The 15,855-nt window shown below is 54.6% G+C and overlaps 2 protein-coding genes across 2 annotated transcripts; both read left to right on the top strand.

The window, feature by feature from the left end:
* Window positions 1–739: 739 nt before the first annotated feature.
* LOC147525919 (axonemal central pair apparatus protein HYDIN-like) lies at window positions 740–6,734 on the top strand. Its single transcript, XM_086630768.1, has 4 exons — window positions 740–758; window positions 1,216–1,380; window positions 3,889–4,041; window positions 6,569–6,734. Exons 2-4 carry the CDS (start codon window positions 1,237–1,239, stop codon window positions 6,710–6,712), a joined length of 441 nt encoding a protein of 146 aa, XP_086486894.1. The 5' UTR covers window positions 740–758; window positions 1,216–1,236; the 3' UTR covers window positions 6,713–6,734.
* A 3,375-nt stretch (window positions 6,735–10,109) lies between these two features.
* LOC147525918 (acrosin-like) lies at window positions 10,110–12,840 on the top strand. The gene is made up of 5 exons (XM_086630767.1): window positions 10,110–10,315; window positions 10,623–10,823; window positions 11,163–11,428; window positions 11,706–11,851; window positions 12,346–12,840. Exons 1-5 carry the CDS (start codon window positions 10,245–10,247, stop codon window positions 12,697–12,699), a joined length of 1,038 nt encoding a protein of 345 aa, XP_086486893.1. The 5' UTR covers window positions 10,110–10,244; the 3' UTR covers window positions 12,700–12,840.
* Window positions 12,841–15,855: the final 3,015 nt, after the last annotated feature.

Genomic DNA, 15,855 nt, shown 5'->3' with positions numbered 1-15,855 from the left:
AACTCTTCTGCCCAGCTTTGTCACAACAGTTTTGTTTGGCAAAAATCACTGATATGCTGACCTTTCCTCTTCTCACTGGCACAAATCTGGAAGCCTCTGTGTTCATGGACTCCGTACTGAAGAGGTCCCAGGGCAGACATTAGCGCTTCAGAGGACCGTATCTCCTTGGAGCAGGGAGAAACCTGCACCAGTTTGTTGCAAGTCACTCATAAAGGCAGGTGGTACCTGTTCAACTTGTAGTAGCAACAGGGCTGAATTAAGTACTCTTCCAAAAATGACTGTTGCTATCAGGCTTTAGGGGATGGTGTACGTGCTCGCTCCCCGTGTACAGTATTGGCCACAGATGAGCCCTGTACCACCATCATCTGCCTCCCCACCTCAAAGCGATGGAGTTGCTAGTCTGGATGGTGGTAAAGCTTTGCTGGATGCAACCAGCTTTTTCAGAGCAAGGTGCAAAAGCTCATCATGGGAGTAGGTTGGCTAATCCAGCCCCTACTATGTCTCCTGCTGCTAATTAAAGATCTGGCAGTTCCTTGAAGCAGTGGCACTTACTATTCTTTTACCAACTCTATGTTTTTCTTAGTTTTGAGAGCCTTGGTCGTTCTTCCGTCGTAACACTCAGCTTCTCTGACAAATATGTAACCAGGGGCTTCTCTGCACACCCTTCCCTGGCAGCACCCCTTGCGGGGAGGAACGCACTAGTGTTTGTGCCACGGCTGCCTTGGTGCTGCTGGATGGCAAGAGACCATGAAGAAGAGGTAGATATCTTACTACATTTGCAGGACCAAAGGTAAAGGCTGCTAAAAAAGGTTGCTTTAGTTTCCATGGGAGTATTGGTCCATTGCACATCTTCAGGCACTTGTACGCGCGAGGCAGGTGACCTCAGTGCCTTTCTGCAGTGCAGAGGCTTTCCTCTTCGGTGTGAAGCAGCTGGTGTTTTGGTCTTTAGACGTTTGGTCTCTGGCATTTTAGAGGGTTGTGAAAAGCTGCTGCAGCGGGGCTGGCAGCACAGGAGTGGGCACTTGTGGCTGCAGCAGCGTTTGAACCCCCTGAGGATGCTAAACCCACCCTAGTCTTGCATCTGGTTTTGTGCCTTTCTGCTCTCTCCTAGGGATTTTTAAAAAAATGTATGAATTGGCAGCGTGGTAGATGTCAAGGAGTTAAAAGTTCTCTCAAAGGCCACTCTGAAGTTGTGTTTGGTTCTGTCTCTTATAGGAACAGCAGGAGGGTGCTGCCATGTGGTACTCCAGCCCTGCGCAGTGTGGGATCATCCAGCCTCACAGCTCGGTGGAGGTCCCGTTGACCCTGGAAGTCCAGGTGGTGGGAGAGCAGGACACTGTCACTCATGTCGTGGGGTTTGGGAACGAAGGATCCCCACTGGTGAGTCTGCGGGGCTGTGGGCCTTCATGTGACTCATCTTGGTCGGGTGGAAAGTGTACAGGCAAGGTCGCTAATCCCAGGGATTCTTCCTGGGAAAACAAGAACTTGTCATATATGGCTGGTGTGGACAAGGAAGGAAGGGATTCCTGTCACAAGCGGCAGCTAATGCCTGGAGAAGAGGAAGGACGGTGTCCTCTTTGGTATGACCTGAGAGTCTGACACGGCATTTAGTTACGGATACGTGAGATGGGATAACCAGCCCAGCCTGAAACCCGGCACAATCCCTGGGTCTCGTGCTCTGCTGTGTCATTAGATGAACAGCAGCTGCTGCTTCGTTAGGAGTTTTGTTCAGGAGCACGCAGGGACCTCCCTGACTCCTGCTGCAGCAAACGCTGGGTAAGAAACCACGCTGCAGTCGTGTTTTAGGCAAAGCTGGAGTGAAGACGGTGCGTGCCCTGTAAGTCGATCTCTAACGCGCAGCGTTACGCTCAGTTGCTGCTGGCACCCAGCGGGTGCTGGCAGAAGCCTCGCGGGGCACATCAGCGGCACAGACGTGAGGCTTTGGCTGTCGGGCGGGTTCTTGGCAGTTTCTATAGGTCTGCCCTATAGTCCGAGTGCAGTATCAGTGGCTCCCTGGTAGCTGCCTCATCCAGAGCTTTCTGGGCTGGCAGAACAGCTAGCTGTCTTGTTAAACATCCTGCACTGGGGGCAAGTCCTACCTGTGTGGCTCATATGATGCAAATCTGACCTCGAGTGTCGCTGTGATGTGTTCTTATAAAGCAAAATACGAGCTTGCTCCTGTCTTGGGTTATGCCATCTGGCATTGATACCAGGTCTGTACACTGTTGTAGGTGAGACGTGGGACAGGCCTTTCATCGGGGTTGCGTAGAGTCCCTCCATGGGTCTGTTGCTGGGATTTGTTTGCAGGTGATGACATGCCAGCTTCAGTTTGGTGGATCTAATCTGCTGCTAATTAAGGAGCTGCTAAAACCCAGCCTGGGGGTCACGGGTGGCATGGCAGGCTCGTGTGCCACAGGCAGGGGATTTGGCAGCTGGCTGCTGTCAGAGTGGTCACTCCAACCACGGCTGTCTGTCAGGCTCTTCGTTCCTGAAAGACGGAATGTGACATTCCGTACCTGTCCGGCAATATGACCGATGGCAAAGCTGCCATCTCCCTTTTCCGCCTTTCCCTGTGTCTCACATTGCCTGTAGCGCTGCTGAACGGGATTTTTCCCATTTAAGACGACTGTAGATGAAGGGGTTGGATTTTTTTATAAGCCCTTTCCTTCGTGAGGATATATCGTGTTAGTACACGCTCTGATCGGAGCCGGCCAGCCTGGGCGTCCTCCAGATGTTGTTCTGCTCATCTCCAAAGGGTTCTGCTCTACCTTTGCTGCTCCTGCCTGGCTGTCACCTGGAGGCAAAGCCAGCTGCCGAGGCACGGCTCTTCCCTCCAACTCCTCCTTCCCGGGAGCTTTGGGCTGCGGCTCTCTGTGCCTCCCTTCCCGGAGGGATAAAAGGTCCATCATCACGCACGGCTGCAGCTCCTTATTTTCGAGGTACCAGCCTCGGTACATGAGTTTTTGGCTCTTACTTGCACGCGGCAGTGCCCTGTCAAGGGCCGAGCGTTTCTGGATGCTGCTGCTTCTGGCTGAGTTGGACCAGTGACTCTGACAGCCGTCAGTGCCAGTTCCTCGAGCCAGACATCACGGAAGGTGGGACGTCATGGAGGCTGGTTTCTTCTGTTGTGAAGTCATGCTCCGTGCCCCCCAGTGAATCGTACAGCAGCTTGTCGGAGTTGGGGGGTTTATGCATTCAGATCCTGTGTCAGAGTTGGGGTGTTTGGAACGGATGAAATCCAGCCAGAGAGGATAAATTCTCCTTGTTTTTAGTGGTGCGAGAAGGTGGTTTAGCGAAGGGATCTGCATTCCTCATCCAATAGTCTGCACCAATTCTGCAAGAACAAAACTTTTGGGTCTCAGACTGTCCAAAGAAAAAAAATACTGCTTGAGTGATGTCATTAATAATTAATGTCTGTTATTCATGGAATACCAGGAATACACATGAGCACAAATCAGACACAACTAAGGTGCGTGATCTCTGCTCTGAAGAGCCTCTCTTGCTTTTGACTCGTGCTGGTGTTGGCAGCTGTCGTTTTGGGAATGTGAAAGTGACTCTCCAAGCGTGGCTGTGCCACAGCAGACGTCAGGGAGGGTGATCTGGGGCCAAACCGAGCAGTAAAAGGGGTGGGAGCAGGCAGAGGGTAGAGGAAGGAGAGTGAACGTGGAGGGGCTGTGGATGCAAGTGTGGGAAACTGGGAGCTCGTGGCTTTCAGATGGGATCGCTCCCGATGCCACACTTGCTCCCCGCCCTCTGTTTCAGTCTCACAACACCGAAAACTTCAAGCAGCTGTAATGATCCCTCAGTCTGGGAGTAACCTTAGAACTGTCTGATCTTTTTAAACGTTCCCTGTTCTTTTTGATCTTTCCCACGTGCTTTCTGGAGCAGAAAATCCATTTAGTGAGCGCTGGAGAAGGACCGGTTGTCTACGTGCATCTGAGTAAGACAGATTTCGGCAGTATCCAAGTTCTACAAGATGCTTCCCAAACTCTCTACCTCTCCAATCAGTCTGTCATCCCTGCATCCTTCTGCAGAGAGATGGTAAGTATCTGCGCAGCTATTTTCCAAGAAAAATGGCTGCTCCCAACCTGCGACTTGATTTCTCTACACAGCGTTTCCGTATCGCTGTCTGAGAGAGAAAGCAAGATATTCCATCGCAGTGCGGCGAGAGGAGCCTGGCTCCCAGTGCAGTTTTAGCTGGGGCACCCCTCAGTGAAACGGGGAGTTTGTGTAGATGTTTGAGCAGACATTAGTGTGGATCGTTTTTACAAGTTCTCCCTTTGTTTTGTGGAAGGTGTTCAGCTGTGAGGGTCACGCTTTTGGAGGTCGAGGAGATCAGGAGAACCCTGTGGCCTTTTGCTCCTGGAAGGGCATGGGTTCCCCTACGGTCTCCCTGGTCTGTCTGCAGTTGCTTTGTGTCAAAACTCCTGTTAGTGATAGAGATTGGGGTGTGAGGTCCATGTCCTCAGACTGCTCGTGATGAGGTGAGGTTCACACCTCCTGGGGGTCAAACCAGCTGGGTTGTTGCACAAAAATACACTTGTAAGGGTCATGTACCTACGGGGTCTGTGGATTCCGTAGCATTGCAGAGTATCTCTGGAAAATTGCCGCAGAAAAAGGCTGTTTAATTCGTGGAGGCTGCATGGTGTGACAAGCTGCAGAGCAGGAGCAGAGCTTGGCTGCTGGGATGGTGCAGCTGAGAAGGGCTCACGTGCTGAGGCTGGGTGGGATGTGCTCCCCACTGGAGGGGTGATCGGGGGGAAAACGTAGTTTGGAGGAGGTTTGTGCTTCTGTGTGCTGGGTGGGTTGAACTTCTGGGGCTGGTTAACCCAGGCTGAGTGTCCCTCCTGCTCTTTTCAAACTGTTTCACTGCAGTTTCTGTGCCCAGGAGGATAAATGGAACCTCAAAGTGGGGCATTCCCAGGGCAGCTTTCTTTGACTCCCCAATGAAAACCTGCTTTCTGTCTCTGCAGAGAGCAAACCACCTGGGACGGGGGGTACTGGTGTGTAAATGATGGTTTTTGCATGGTGTAGGTGGTGTCCTGGTGCAGTGCCCTCCTTCCCTCCCCTGGGCAGCTTGCAGTGTACCCAGCAGTGGTTGCAGGGGAGTATCTCCCTCTCAGTGCCCTGATTCATGGGATGGGGCAATAAATCCTGTCCTGCTGCACTGCAACCTCTGCAGATATTGTGGCTACTCAATAACTGTGAGGTGGTTCAGGGATGGTTGCTTTTCCTGCAGTGAAGATGGACTGTGCTGCTCCATAGCCCTCCGTGCCGCTGACTCCGCAGGGCTGAGGTACCCCGTGGTGAGCATCTCAGCTTCTCAGGATAGCAGCTGATAGCATGGAGATGTTCAAGGAGGCAGGTCCTGGGAACCTGCTCCATCAGCCGTTTCAACAGGGGCTCTTCAGACTCTTCAACACGGTGACGCTGAGCCCGCCTGGTGGGAGCGGCGGTGCGGCAGGAGGGATGTGCTCGAGGTGCCCCCTCGCCCTCAGCAGCTGCCCGCTCCCGTGCTGCTGTGCTGCCTCGGTCGAAGTGTTGCCCTTTGCTGCTGCCTTCGGGCTGCCCGGCAGTTTGTCGACGGGAAGAAGAGAGGACTGAATAATTTTGGAGAGAAAATCTGAGATGCAGTCGGCTGCCAGGGTGAACTGCCCGTGGACATCCGAGAGCAGAAGTGGCTCTGGCAGTCCCTTCGCCTCGCTGGTGGGTGACCTGGGCATCCTTCGTTCCCAAGACCCCAGGTCTTGTGTTCTCAAAGATGCCAAAGCTGCTGCTTTGATTTCCTGCTTGGAGATGGCTGCAGGACAGCGAGCTGGGGTTTCCCTGTCTCCCGTTTGATGGCTGATCTCAAAAGTGTGTCTCTTTGCTGTTGGGCTTACAGATCACAGTCCCCGCTCCGAAGAACGAGCTCTCGGCTGAAACTTCCGCAGCAGCGTTGGATCAGCGATGTTGCAGCGCGCTGACCGGCGGCTCAACAGGCTGACTGAGATCGAATTAAGGGGCAGCAACAGGGCAAGGGAAAGGCTGGTGTCTTGGCCGAAACAGAAGAGGACCATGCTGTAATGGAGATGGCCACGCTGCCACCTCGGTGGTGTTCTTAACCGCCACGTGCAAAGGGCTTTTTGGGTTTGAAGAGGAGTGTAGGGACTTCACCCCTTGTCCTCTGTGGGCTTACCCCTGCTTCCAGGGCATCGGCAGGTCCATGACCCTTGGGACCAGTGTGTCATCCCATGTTCATCCACTGAACCTGGTGTCTGCCTGACGTACTTTTGCATGTCAGATGGCTTTCCCGACTGCCAGGCAGCCCTGTTGGATCATCCTCTGGATCCAACAAGGAGAGGTTTTGGCTTTTCTATGGGTAGAAAAGACTGAGGGACTAGATCAGTGTTAAGAAGCTGCTGCAGCTCAGCTGGGGGCTGGTGTGACCTGCTGAAGAAGGTGGCTGTTTCTCCTCTCGCTGCTGCTGTCCTCTTCTTTTCCTGTTTCCCTGAGTGTCTGATTTTTGCCATATTGGCAAGTGCCAGAGAGTTGTAATGATTAATGGATGTGTTTGCTCTCCCTGCAGAAAGGCAGAGAGCAAAAAGCATCTTCCTTTGATTGCTTCCTGCTTGTTCTGTGTCACTCCGTCTTCTCGGGGATCTTTTACTCGGCTACGAAGAATGGCATCTCTCGGCATCGCGGAAGGCAGCTGCGGATCGCAACTGCGTGATCAGGGAAGAATCACAGAGTCGTCTGGTTGGAAGAGACCTTCAAGATCATCGAGTCCAGCCATTCACCCTGCACTGTCAGGGTCCCTAAACCTTGTTGCTCAACACCAAATCTACATGGTTTTTAAACACCTCCAGGGATGGGGACTCCACCACCTCCCTGGGCAGCCTGTTCCAATACTTCGCAACCCTCTCTGGAAAGAAATTCTTCCTGATATCCGACCTAAATTTTCCCTGGCGTAACTTGAGGCCATTCCTTCTCGTCCTGTCATTCCTAACGTGGGAGAAGAGACCGACCCCCATCTCCCTACAACTTCCTTTCAGGGAATTGTAGAGAGTGATAAGGTCCCCCCTGAGCCTCCTCTTCTCCAGACTGACCAGTTCCAGCTCCCTCAGCTGCTCCTCACAGGACAAGTTCTCCAAACCCTTCACTAGTTGCATTGCTCTTCTCTGAACCTGCTTCAGCACCTCAGCATCCTTCTTGAAGTGAGGGGCCCCAAACTGGACACAGTACTCCAGGTGTGGCCTCACCAGTGCTGAGTACAGGGGCACAATCACTTCCCTGCTCCTGCTGGCCACACTCTTTCTGATCCATGCCAGGATTCCTTTGGCTTTCTTGGCTGCTTGGGCACACTGCTGGCTCCTGTTCAATCGGCTGTCGACCAGCACCCCCAGGTCCTTCTCTGCTGTGCAGCTTTCCAGCCACACTTCCCCAAGCCTGGAACGCTGCAGGGGGTTGTTGTGGCCCAAGTGCAGGACCTGGCACTTGGTCTTGTTGAATTTCATACAGTTGGCCTCGGCCCATCGATCCAGTCTGTCCAGGTCCCTCTGTAGAGCCTCCTGACCCTCAGGCAGATCAACACTACCTCCCAATTTAGTGTCATCTGAAACCTGCTGAGGGTGCACTCGATCCCCTCATCCAGATCATTGATAAAGATGTTACAGAGAACAGGCCCCAGCACTGAGCCCTGCGGAACACCACTGGTGACCGGCCACCAGCTGGATTTAACTCCATTGACCACCACTCTCTGGGCCCAGCCGTCCAGCCAGTTTTGGATCCAGCGAAGCGTACACCCGTCCAAGCCACAGGCAGCCAGCTTCTGCAGAAGAATGTTATGGGCAACAGTGTCAAAGGCTTTGCTAAAATCGAGGTAAACAACATCCACAGTTCTTCCCTCATCCACTAAATGGTCATTTTATCATAGAAGGAGATCAGGTTGGTCAAACAAGACCTGCCCTTCATAAAACCATGTTGACTGGGCCTCCTCATCTGACTGTCCTGTACATGACGCATGATAACACTAAGGATGATCGGTTCCATGAGTTTCCCTGGCACTGAGGTCAGACTGACAGCCCTGTAGTTCCCTGGGTCTTCCCTCTTACCTTTCTTGTAGATGGGTGTCACATTTGCCAGCCTCTAGTCAGCTGGCACCTTCCCCGTTAGCCAGGATTGTTGGTAAATGGTGGAAAGTGGCTTGGTGAGCACTTCCACCAGCTCCCTCAGAACTCTTGGGTGGATCTCATCCGGCCCCATGGACTTCTGCACATTTAAGCTGTGCAGCAGTTCGCTTACCGTTTGCTCTTGAAAGAAACCTTGATAAAGCTCTCCATCTCCACCAGTTGGTTCTAGAGGCACATCACCCAGTGAGTTGGTCTGACCATGGAAGACTGAAGCAAAGAAGGCATTGAGTGCCTCAGCCTTTTCTTCATCCCCAGTCACTATTTCTCCCCTTGCATTTAGCAAGGGGTGGAGATTAATTAAGAAGAGAACAGACCTCAGGTGTAATTTTTGTTAATCAGTGGCACCTTCTTCTGCCTGCATGACCACCACACCGAGGCTGTTATGTGCTACTGCAGGGAGGCAAACGGTGGTTTCCTGGTGCCTTGTAACGAGGGCGGAGAGAGAAAAACCTTTCTTGGGATTTCCTCTTCTAGTGATGGTGCTCTGTTTCCTAATTTGGGGTCCTGTCTCCTCTGACCTGCTCCTGGACCTCTTGAATCCAGAGCCCTGTGCTCCTGATGGAGCAGCAGCGGTCGTACAGCCAGATGTGGTGTCGTCTTCAGAGAGCAGATCCCCTTCCACGTTCCAAGGATGAGCTGCTGTCAGATTCACCTGGAGCTGACGTTGCAGAAGAGACCCAAATTTTATTTATTGGAAAAAAATCAGTTACAGCTTTTTCTTCTTTTTTCTTTATCTTCTCACTGGGGTTCACTGGAGAAAAGTCAACGGATTTTCAGTTTAAAGGCTCATGGTCAAACTTGGTGTAAGCAAGAGGAGAACACGCAGTTCCCGTTCCCATACTCACTTCTCTCCTCATTGGCACAGGATTTGTTTCATTTACTAATTTCATTGCTTATTATCTCATGCTTTTGACGACCTTCCCTTCATTAAAGGAACAGCCGTATGGAGAGATGGCAAAACACGGAGATAAACTCTGATTCCCTCTGTCTCTCCCCCCCTCTCCTGCAGACATCTTTTCCTTCTATAATAAAACTAAGCCAGGAGTTTTCCTTCAGTCTAAGACAGAAAATGTGTCCTGGTTCCAGCTGGGACAGAGTCAGCTCTTCTTCTCAGCAGCCAGAAGAGCTCCGTGGTTTGGTTTTAGCCTGAGACTTGCTCCCAGAAGAACGCTGACAGCGCACTGATGTTTGTGGCTGGCACTGAGGCCTCAAGGACTTTTCATCTTGCCGTGTTCTTGCCAGTGTGCAGGAGGAGCACAACAGGATGGGGGGAGCATGGCTGGGACAGGGGGTCCACGACTCTCCTTATGATTTGTACTTAGACTTCGGATTGAGGCCAAACTGGCCAATTAGTGTTCCACATCACGCAGCGTCGTGCCCAGTATAAAAGCGAGGGGCAGTCGGAAAGAAGGGCCTTTGCTTTTCCGGGGCTCTCACTCTCCGACTCTCGCAGTGCGCTCTCTCTCTCTTGCTCTGCGTTTGGGCCTCTCGCTCGTCCGGGATTGCGGTGTCGGGACTCATCTGTTTTGGGATCGTTAGTTCGGGATGAGATGAGCCTCGGTCAAGGGGTGGTGAGCAATGACACCGTACATCACTCGTTTGTACATATTTATCATTGTACATATATGTACATATTCATATATTAGTGTTAAAGTATTTAATTGTTCTTATCTCAACCCACGGGTGTCTTTCCCTTTTCCCCTTCAATTCCCTTCCCCATGGCTGGGGTGTGGGGGAGGGTGAGCGAGCGGCTTCAGCCACGACAACCGATCAGTACAACATTACTTCATCCGTGGAAAATCACTCAGTCAGTGCACCCAAATGACATTCGTGCCTCAACTTTTCACGATCCCTTACACCATCCTGCTTGGAAGCCCCCATGTTGCCCTCCTGCCCCTCCCCCCAGGAGCCCACCCTGCCTCATTCCGTTGCCGGAACCAGCGGCTCTGTGACATCACAGCCCCAGGGCCAAGGGCACCGTGGGCAAGGGGAGCCCGGCAGGCACTACGGCGGCTGCTGCGCTGGTGGTGACTTGCCCTCAGTTCTTGCAGCTGACACGTGGCACTGGCAGCCATGAAACTGCTCCTCGTCCTTGTCCTGCTGGCCCTGCGCTGGCCCGCGCACGGCGCGTGGGACACCTGCGGGTAAGTGGCCCGAGGCTCTGGCAGGGAGCTTGGGCAACCCTTCTGGGGCTCACTGGAGGGGGCCCGCGTGTCCCCCGTGGCCACGCCACAGCTTGCCGGGGCCCGCCTGGGAGCCTCGGCTCCTCGCCAGCACCCAGGCGGCTGGCACAGCTGCTCTGCAAGGCTAAAGCAGGAACAGGGGCGGACGGACGCACGTCCCACGGGGTTCCTGCTGTCCCTGCAATGCCTGGTGGGGAGGGAGACGGCTGACCTTCAGCCTGAGCAGCAGCAAGCCGCGGAGCAGGGCAGTAACGAGCTTCTGTTACAGAACGACCTGCGGGCTCCGGCCCGTGGACTATTACTATGGCACGTCGCGCGTGGTGGGTGGCAGAGATGCCCAGCCCGGGGCTTGGCCCTGGATCGTCAGCATCCAGGACCCCTGGGAAGGAGGCACGGGGCACATATGCGGAGGGTCCCTCATCAGCTCCCAGTGGGTCCTCACGGCAGCCCACTGCTTCATCGAGGCCAGGTAAGGAGGACCAGGGAACGGGCATAGCCCCACCACAGTAGAGCAGGTGCCCTGTCCGCCGCACCACGTGCTCCTCCCATCCCCTTTCCTTGCGGTCCACCCAGTGCCTGGGCACTCCCGAGCTCGGCTGAGAGACGGCTCAGGAGAAGGCTGGGCTCTTGCCACTGCTTCCTGGACGCCTGCAGCTCCACAGCCCTTGTGCCTCAGGCGTGCGAGGGCAGTCGCAGCCTCCGTGCGCTGCTTTCCTCTCTCCCGTGGGAAGCAGAAGGCAGGGAACTGCTGGGCTGCTGCAGCACGTGGCCCCGATCCCTCTGACCCCTCTCTCCATCCGCCTTCCAGGCACATCAGCATGTGGCGCGTGGTGGTCGGGGCCACCCGCTTGACTCAGCCGGGCCCCGAGACCCAAGTGCGCCACATCAGGCGGCTGCTGGTGCACGAACACTACAGCAACATCACGGAGCGCAACGACATCGCGCTGCTGGAGCTGGACCAGCCCGTGCAGTGCGGCTACTACGTCCAGCTCGCCTGCGTGCCCGACGCCTCGCTGAGAGTGTCGCAGCTGAGCACCTGCTACGTCAGTGGTTGGGGAGCCACGACTGCGAGATGTGAGTTCCCCAAAAGCGCCGTGCCCTGAGCGCAAGCTTGGCACGCTGGGCAGACGGGTTGGGCTTCCTGACCACAGAGGCGAAAGCCGGAGCCAGGCTGGGGGGACGTTTGCCTCTGGAGAGATGGGCCTGAGCCATTCCCCAAAGCCAGACGGAAGGGAAACCCGGGACGGTGCCTTCAGGATGCAAAGCCAAGCCCTGGGGAAGGGGTTTGCCTGGATGGGGGAGGAGAAGTGGCAAGGAGCTGCTGGGTGCTAATTGCTTTCTGTGCTCACAGCTGGAGGATCAGCTGATGCCCTGCAGGAGGCCAAGGTCGGCCTCATCGACACCAGGCTGTGTAACAGCAGCCAGTGGTACAGAGGGGCCATCCACAGCCACAACCTGTGCGCTGGCTACGCGCAGGGCGGCATCGACACCTGCCAGGTAGGAGCGTGCGACCTTGTCACTGCTGGGGCTTGGTGACAAGCCAAGCCCCAGCAGCAGCACCGGCAGCCCTGTCCCAGCCCAAACGTGCCCCGGCACGTGCTCTGCCCGGCAAGTCACCCTCCCACTGCAGGGTCCCCGCAGCTCTGGGGCTCACCTCCCCTTCCCCAGCTGCAGGTCCTTGCCCAGTGCCCCCCTTGTCCCAGAAGCCCGCGACTCTGCCCAGAAAGCCCAGCCACTGCTCTTGGCAGTCCACAGCTCCAGATCCCAATCCCTCTTCCACACATCCCAGATCGCCGTGCAGAGAGGGGAGACAGCCCTACCTTACAGACCCACCACCCCCTCCCAGACAGTGTTCCGTAGGCTCCAGCACCCGAGCAGAGCCTTTCTGGGCACTGAATACAGCGCTGGCAGGTGCTGGGGAGAGAAGACGGCCAACCCTAGTGCTGACGGTGGCCACCAACACCACCTCACTCCTCTCTCCTCCACTGCAGGGTGACAGCGGTGGTCCTCTCGTCTGCAAAGACAACAATGCCGACTACTTCTGGCTCGTTGGCGTGACCAGCTGGGGGAGAGGCTGTGCGAGAGCCAGACGGCCCGGAATCTACACCTCCACCCAGCACTTTTACGATTGGATCCTGCTACAGATGAGACTGCACCCAGCTCCAACATCACGGGTGTGGAGTCATCCTCTCACCCCCTCAGCCCCCTTTCAGAGGCCAAGACCAACATCAGCACCAACACAATCGGGCAGAATTAGCTCCTGCCCCTTCCCACTCCAGAAGCTGGTGCAATTCTTCACTCGGGTGCAGGAGCTCCTGCAGGCCCTGAGGGGGAAAAGGGCTTGAGCCCTGGATGAACAGGATCCAGGGCAGGCTGCAGGCGACCACGACCACGTCCTTCTGGGGCAACGCCTGCTGATCCAAAGGCAGCCTCAGTGGCAAAGGGCTGCTCTGTCCTGCCCACTCTCCTCTGAGGGCACACGAATGCTGAAGGGGACTTTGTTCTTCAAATAAATTGCCACTTTTCTCAGCAAACCTCGCTTCTGTCGAGTTCAGTCTCCTGGGGGAGGCAAGGACTGCCACGGCCGGCACCTGCAGGATGAGGCTGCAGGTGGGGCACAAAGGGCAAGAGTCACTCCGAAGGGCTGAAAGCGCCTGGGCAGAGAGGAGGGTGCTCAGAGCCACCGTGGGATGGGGCAGACTGGCACATGGAGGCTAGGAAGAGGATGGGAAAAAACCATGTGACATGCAGACAACTTTGCACGTACGCATTAAGGCAGACGAGCTGATGATGAGGGCCGGGCGTACGGCTGAGCTCACGGAACAGAGCGTGGGAAACTGCCGAGCACGACCAGAGAAATGTCTGACCACAGCAAACAGAGTGAGAAGCTGGCAGGAGTTACAGTGCCGTAAGGAACAGCCAGATCCGACGGAGAGTTAAGGGGCATTGATGTGAGAGGGGGTCACACTTCCCAGATGGTTGAAGGAAGAGTTGGGGTCATTTTGGGGAGAGGAATCTGGCAGGGACAGCAGTGCCCAGGAAACCTCATCAGTAATGCCAGGGAAGCCCCAGGTGACCCAGCTAGCAGCACCTGAACCCCCCAGTCTGTTCCCAGGCTTGACAAACCCGGGAGCAAGGGGGCAAAAATAACTGGGGTGGGTCCCTTGTTTGGGAGGAGATGGGGCGCAGCAAGGGAGGAGTCAAGGAAGGTGAGGGGGGATGTATTAGCATGGAAAATGGGGAGAAGGAGGGATCAGGGAGCCATTCCCACAGAAGCAAACTGCTGGTGCGTTTGCTTGATGACTGAGCCCTGCACCCAATCGCCACCGTCCGTGCTACCTTCTTTTTGGGAGCCATCCCAAATCCTTTTCTGTGTGGCCCCACGCTGTAGCCGGTGCGGGGCTGGGTCCAGAGGCCTGGCTGCTGCAACGGCAGAAGGGCACACAGGTCCCAGGGACCCAGCAGCTGGAAACACCCAGTGCCAGGGCCAGCTACTGGTGGGAGCGCTGTGCGTGTGCAATTCACGAGCGAAGGTGAGGCTGGACTGGCTCCCGAGCAAGAGGACAGCGACCCTTCCCCAGCCCTGTGGATGGCACGTGGCTGCAGCCCCCCTGATGGCTCAGCCCCACCAGCCACAGCCCTTACAGGAGGAGCAGCCCTGCCAGCCACATCTGCACCTGCCTCAGCCTGAACGTCCAGCACAGAGCACAGGGTCCACTGCCCCGCACGCCTCGCAGCTCGGCCATCTCCCCAGGCCACGGGCTGCCACCCCAGCACTGCCTTGGTCAGAGGTGTCCCTGAGCCACAGCTGAGGGCAGCTCTAAGGCTGAACTGGGTTAGTTGGAGGTGGGGAGGCAGTTGGAAGTCTGGTGGGTTTGGGATAGGGTTCCGGTGTGGGGCAACTGGGGCTGGAGCAGCAAGAGGCTACGAGCAGTGACAGCAGGACAGCTTAGGAGTGTGGTTTGGGATGCAGCAAGGACACTTCTCAAGCAAAGGATGTTTTCCTGTTGCTTACCAGCCTGGGCTACAGCTCCAAGGATGTCATTGCATCTTCCACAGCCAGGAGGAAATGGCCCGCCTTTTGTAGGCAGGGCCTAAACCTTAATTAGATAATTACTAATTCCAGCCAGCTGGGCGATAGCCATATTTTCCTACAGCAACAACAGAGTTTCCCGTTTAGGCTCAAGGGCTGCTTGTTGTGCCTGAGCATAGGAGCCCACATCCTGCAGATCGAGGCAGGGACCGTGCAAAGAGCAACAGCAGTTCTCTGGGGGACGGGTCTGATAAGGAGTACGAGGAGGAAAAGGGCAGGTTCTGCACCCTGGGAAGGCTGTGCCCTATGGCTGCGTCTGCTTTGGAAGACCAGAGAAACCCGGCAGACAGGCACAAAAGGAGTTAAGGCTTTGTCGAGTTAGGTAGCCCCAACACAGGAGCTTTCCTCAGTTCTTTTTTAATGTCCTCCAATCCTTTTTCATATTCGGGGTCCAATCCAGCACATTTCCTGGAACTTTCACAACTGCTTACAGGGCCTTAACCATCAGGCCATAATTAGGTAGCTGCTTCTGGCAGTCCCCTCTGTCCTCAGTCCCGATAGAAGATCATCAGCACATTGTAACAGTTTAAGAGGACTATTACCTTGCCATGTCTCTGATTCTTTAGCCAATATGTTACCAGACAGGCTGGGACTGTTCTTGAATCCTTGCAGCAGCACTGTCCAGCATCATTGAGTCTTCCTCCCTGTGGCAGGGCTTTCTCATTCAAAAGCAAAGGCGGTTTGGCTTTGTTTACCCACCAGGAGGCAGAAGAAAGCCACCTTCAGATCTAAAACTGTAAAATACACATTAGTTTCCAGTATTGAGGATGACAGAGTGTATGGATTTGGTCCCACTGGATGCACATTTACTGTCATTAGTCCCAGGCTTCTCTGCCGGCAGAATGGGGGTGTTAAATTCAGACTGGCATTCTCTCCACAGTCCATAGCCCAGGAAGGTCTTTGTGAAGGGTTCTATCCCTTGTCTTGCTTCCGATCTCATAGGGTATTGCTTCCTTCTTATCAGTTGTGCCCTCACTTGTGCTTCACTCTTGACTGGGGTCATGTTCCTGGCACATCCAGATTTCTCAGATGCCCAAACCAAGGGAATTACTGAATTCCTGATGTCCTCTGTTACGTTCGGGTCTCCAGGTAATCATCATTTCTCATCCATTAACAGGTAAAGTCGGGCCTTCCACGCTGCATCTTCTGGTACATGCAACTATGTCAGAAAAAGTTACCTGTGCATTTAATTTGCATAATATGTCACGTGCTGTTGCAAAACCTCTGATATAATAACCAAGATTTAATCAAGTAGAAGAGTTAGGTAGGAAATTGTAAAGCATAAGGTACAGGTTAGGATTGTTTTCAACCAAGGAACCGTAGAGACCTCACCAGCCAGCTGCTGGAGTTTTTTTCCTATGTATTGCTTTAAGGAACAAAGGAAATGGTCACAGACACCAGTTCTGCT

Source organism: Tauraco erythrolophus, unplaced genomic scaffold (assembly GCF_009769465.1).
Source record: "Tauraco erythrolophus isolate bTauEry1 unplaced genomic scaffold, bTauEry1.pri scaffold_48_arrow_ctg1, whole genome shotgun sequence".
Classification (NCBI taxonomy): Eukaryota; Metazoa; Chordata; class Aves; order Musophagiformes; family Musophagidae; genus Tauraco; species Tauraco erythrolophus.
Note: the sequence above shows the minus strand (reverse complement) of the source record. Positions and strands in the feature narration are given on the sequence as shown.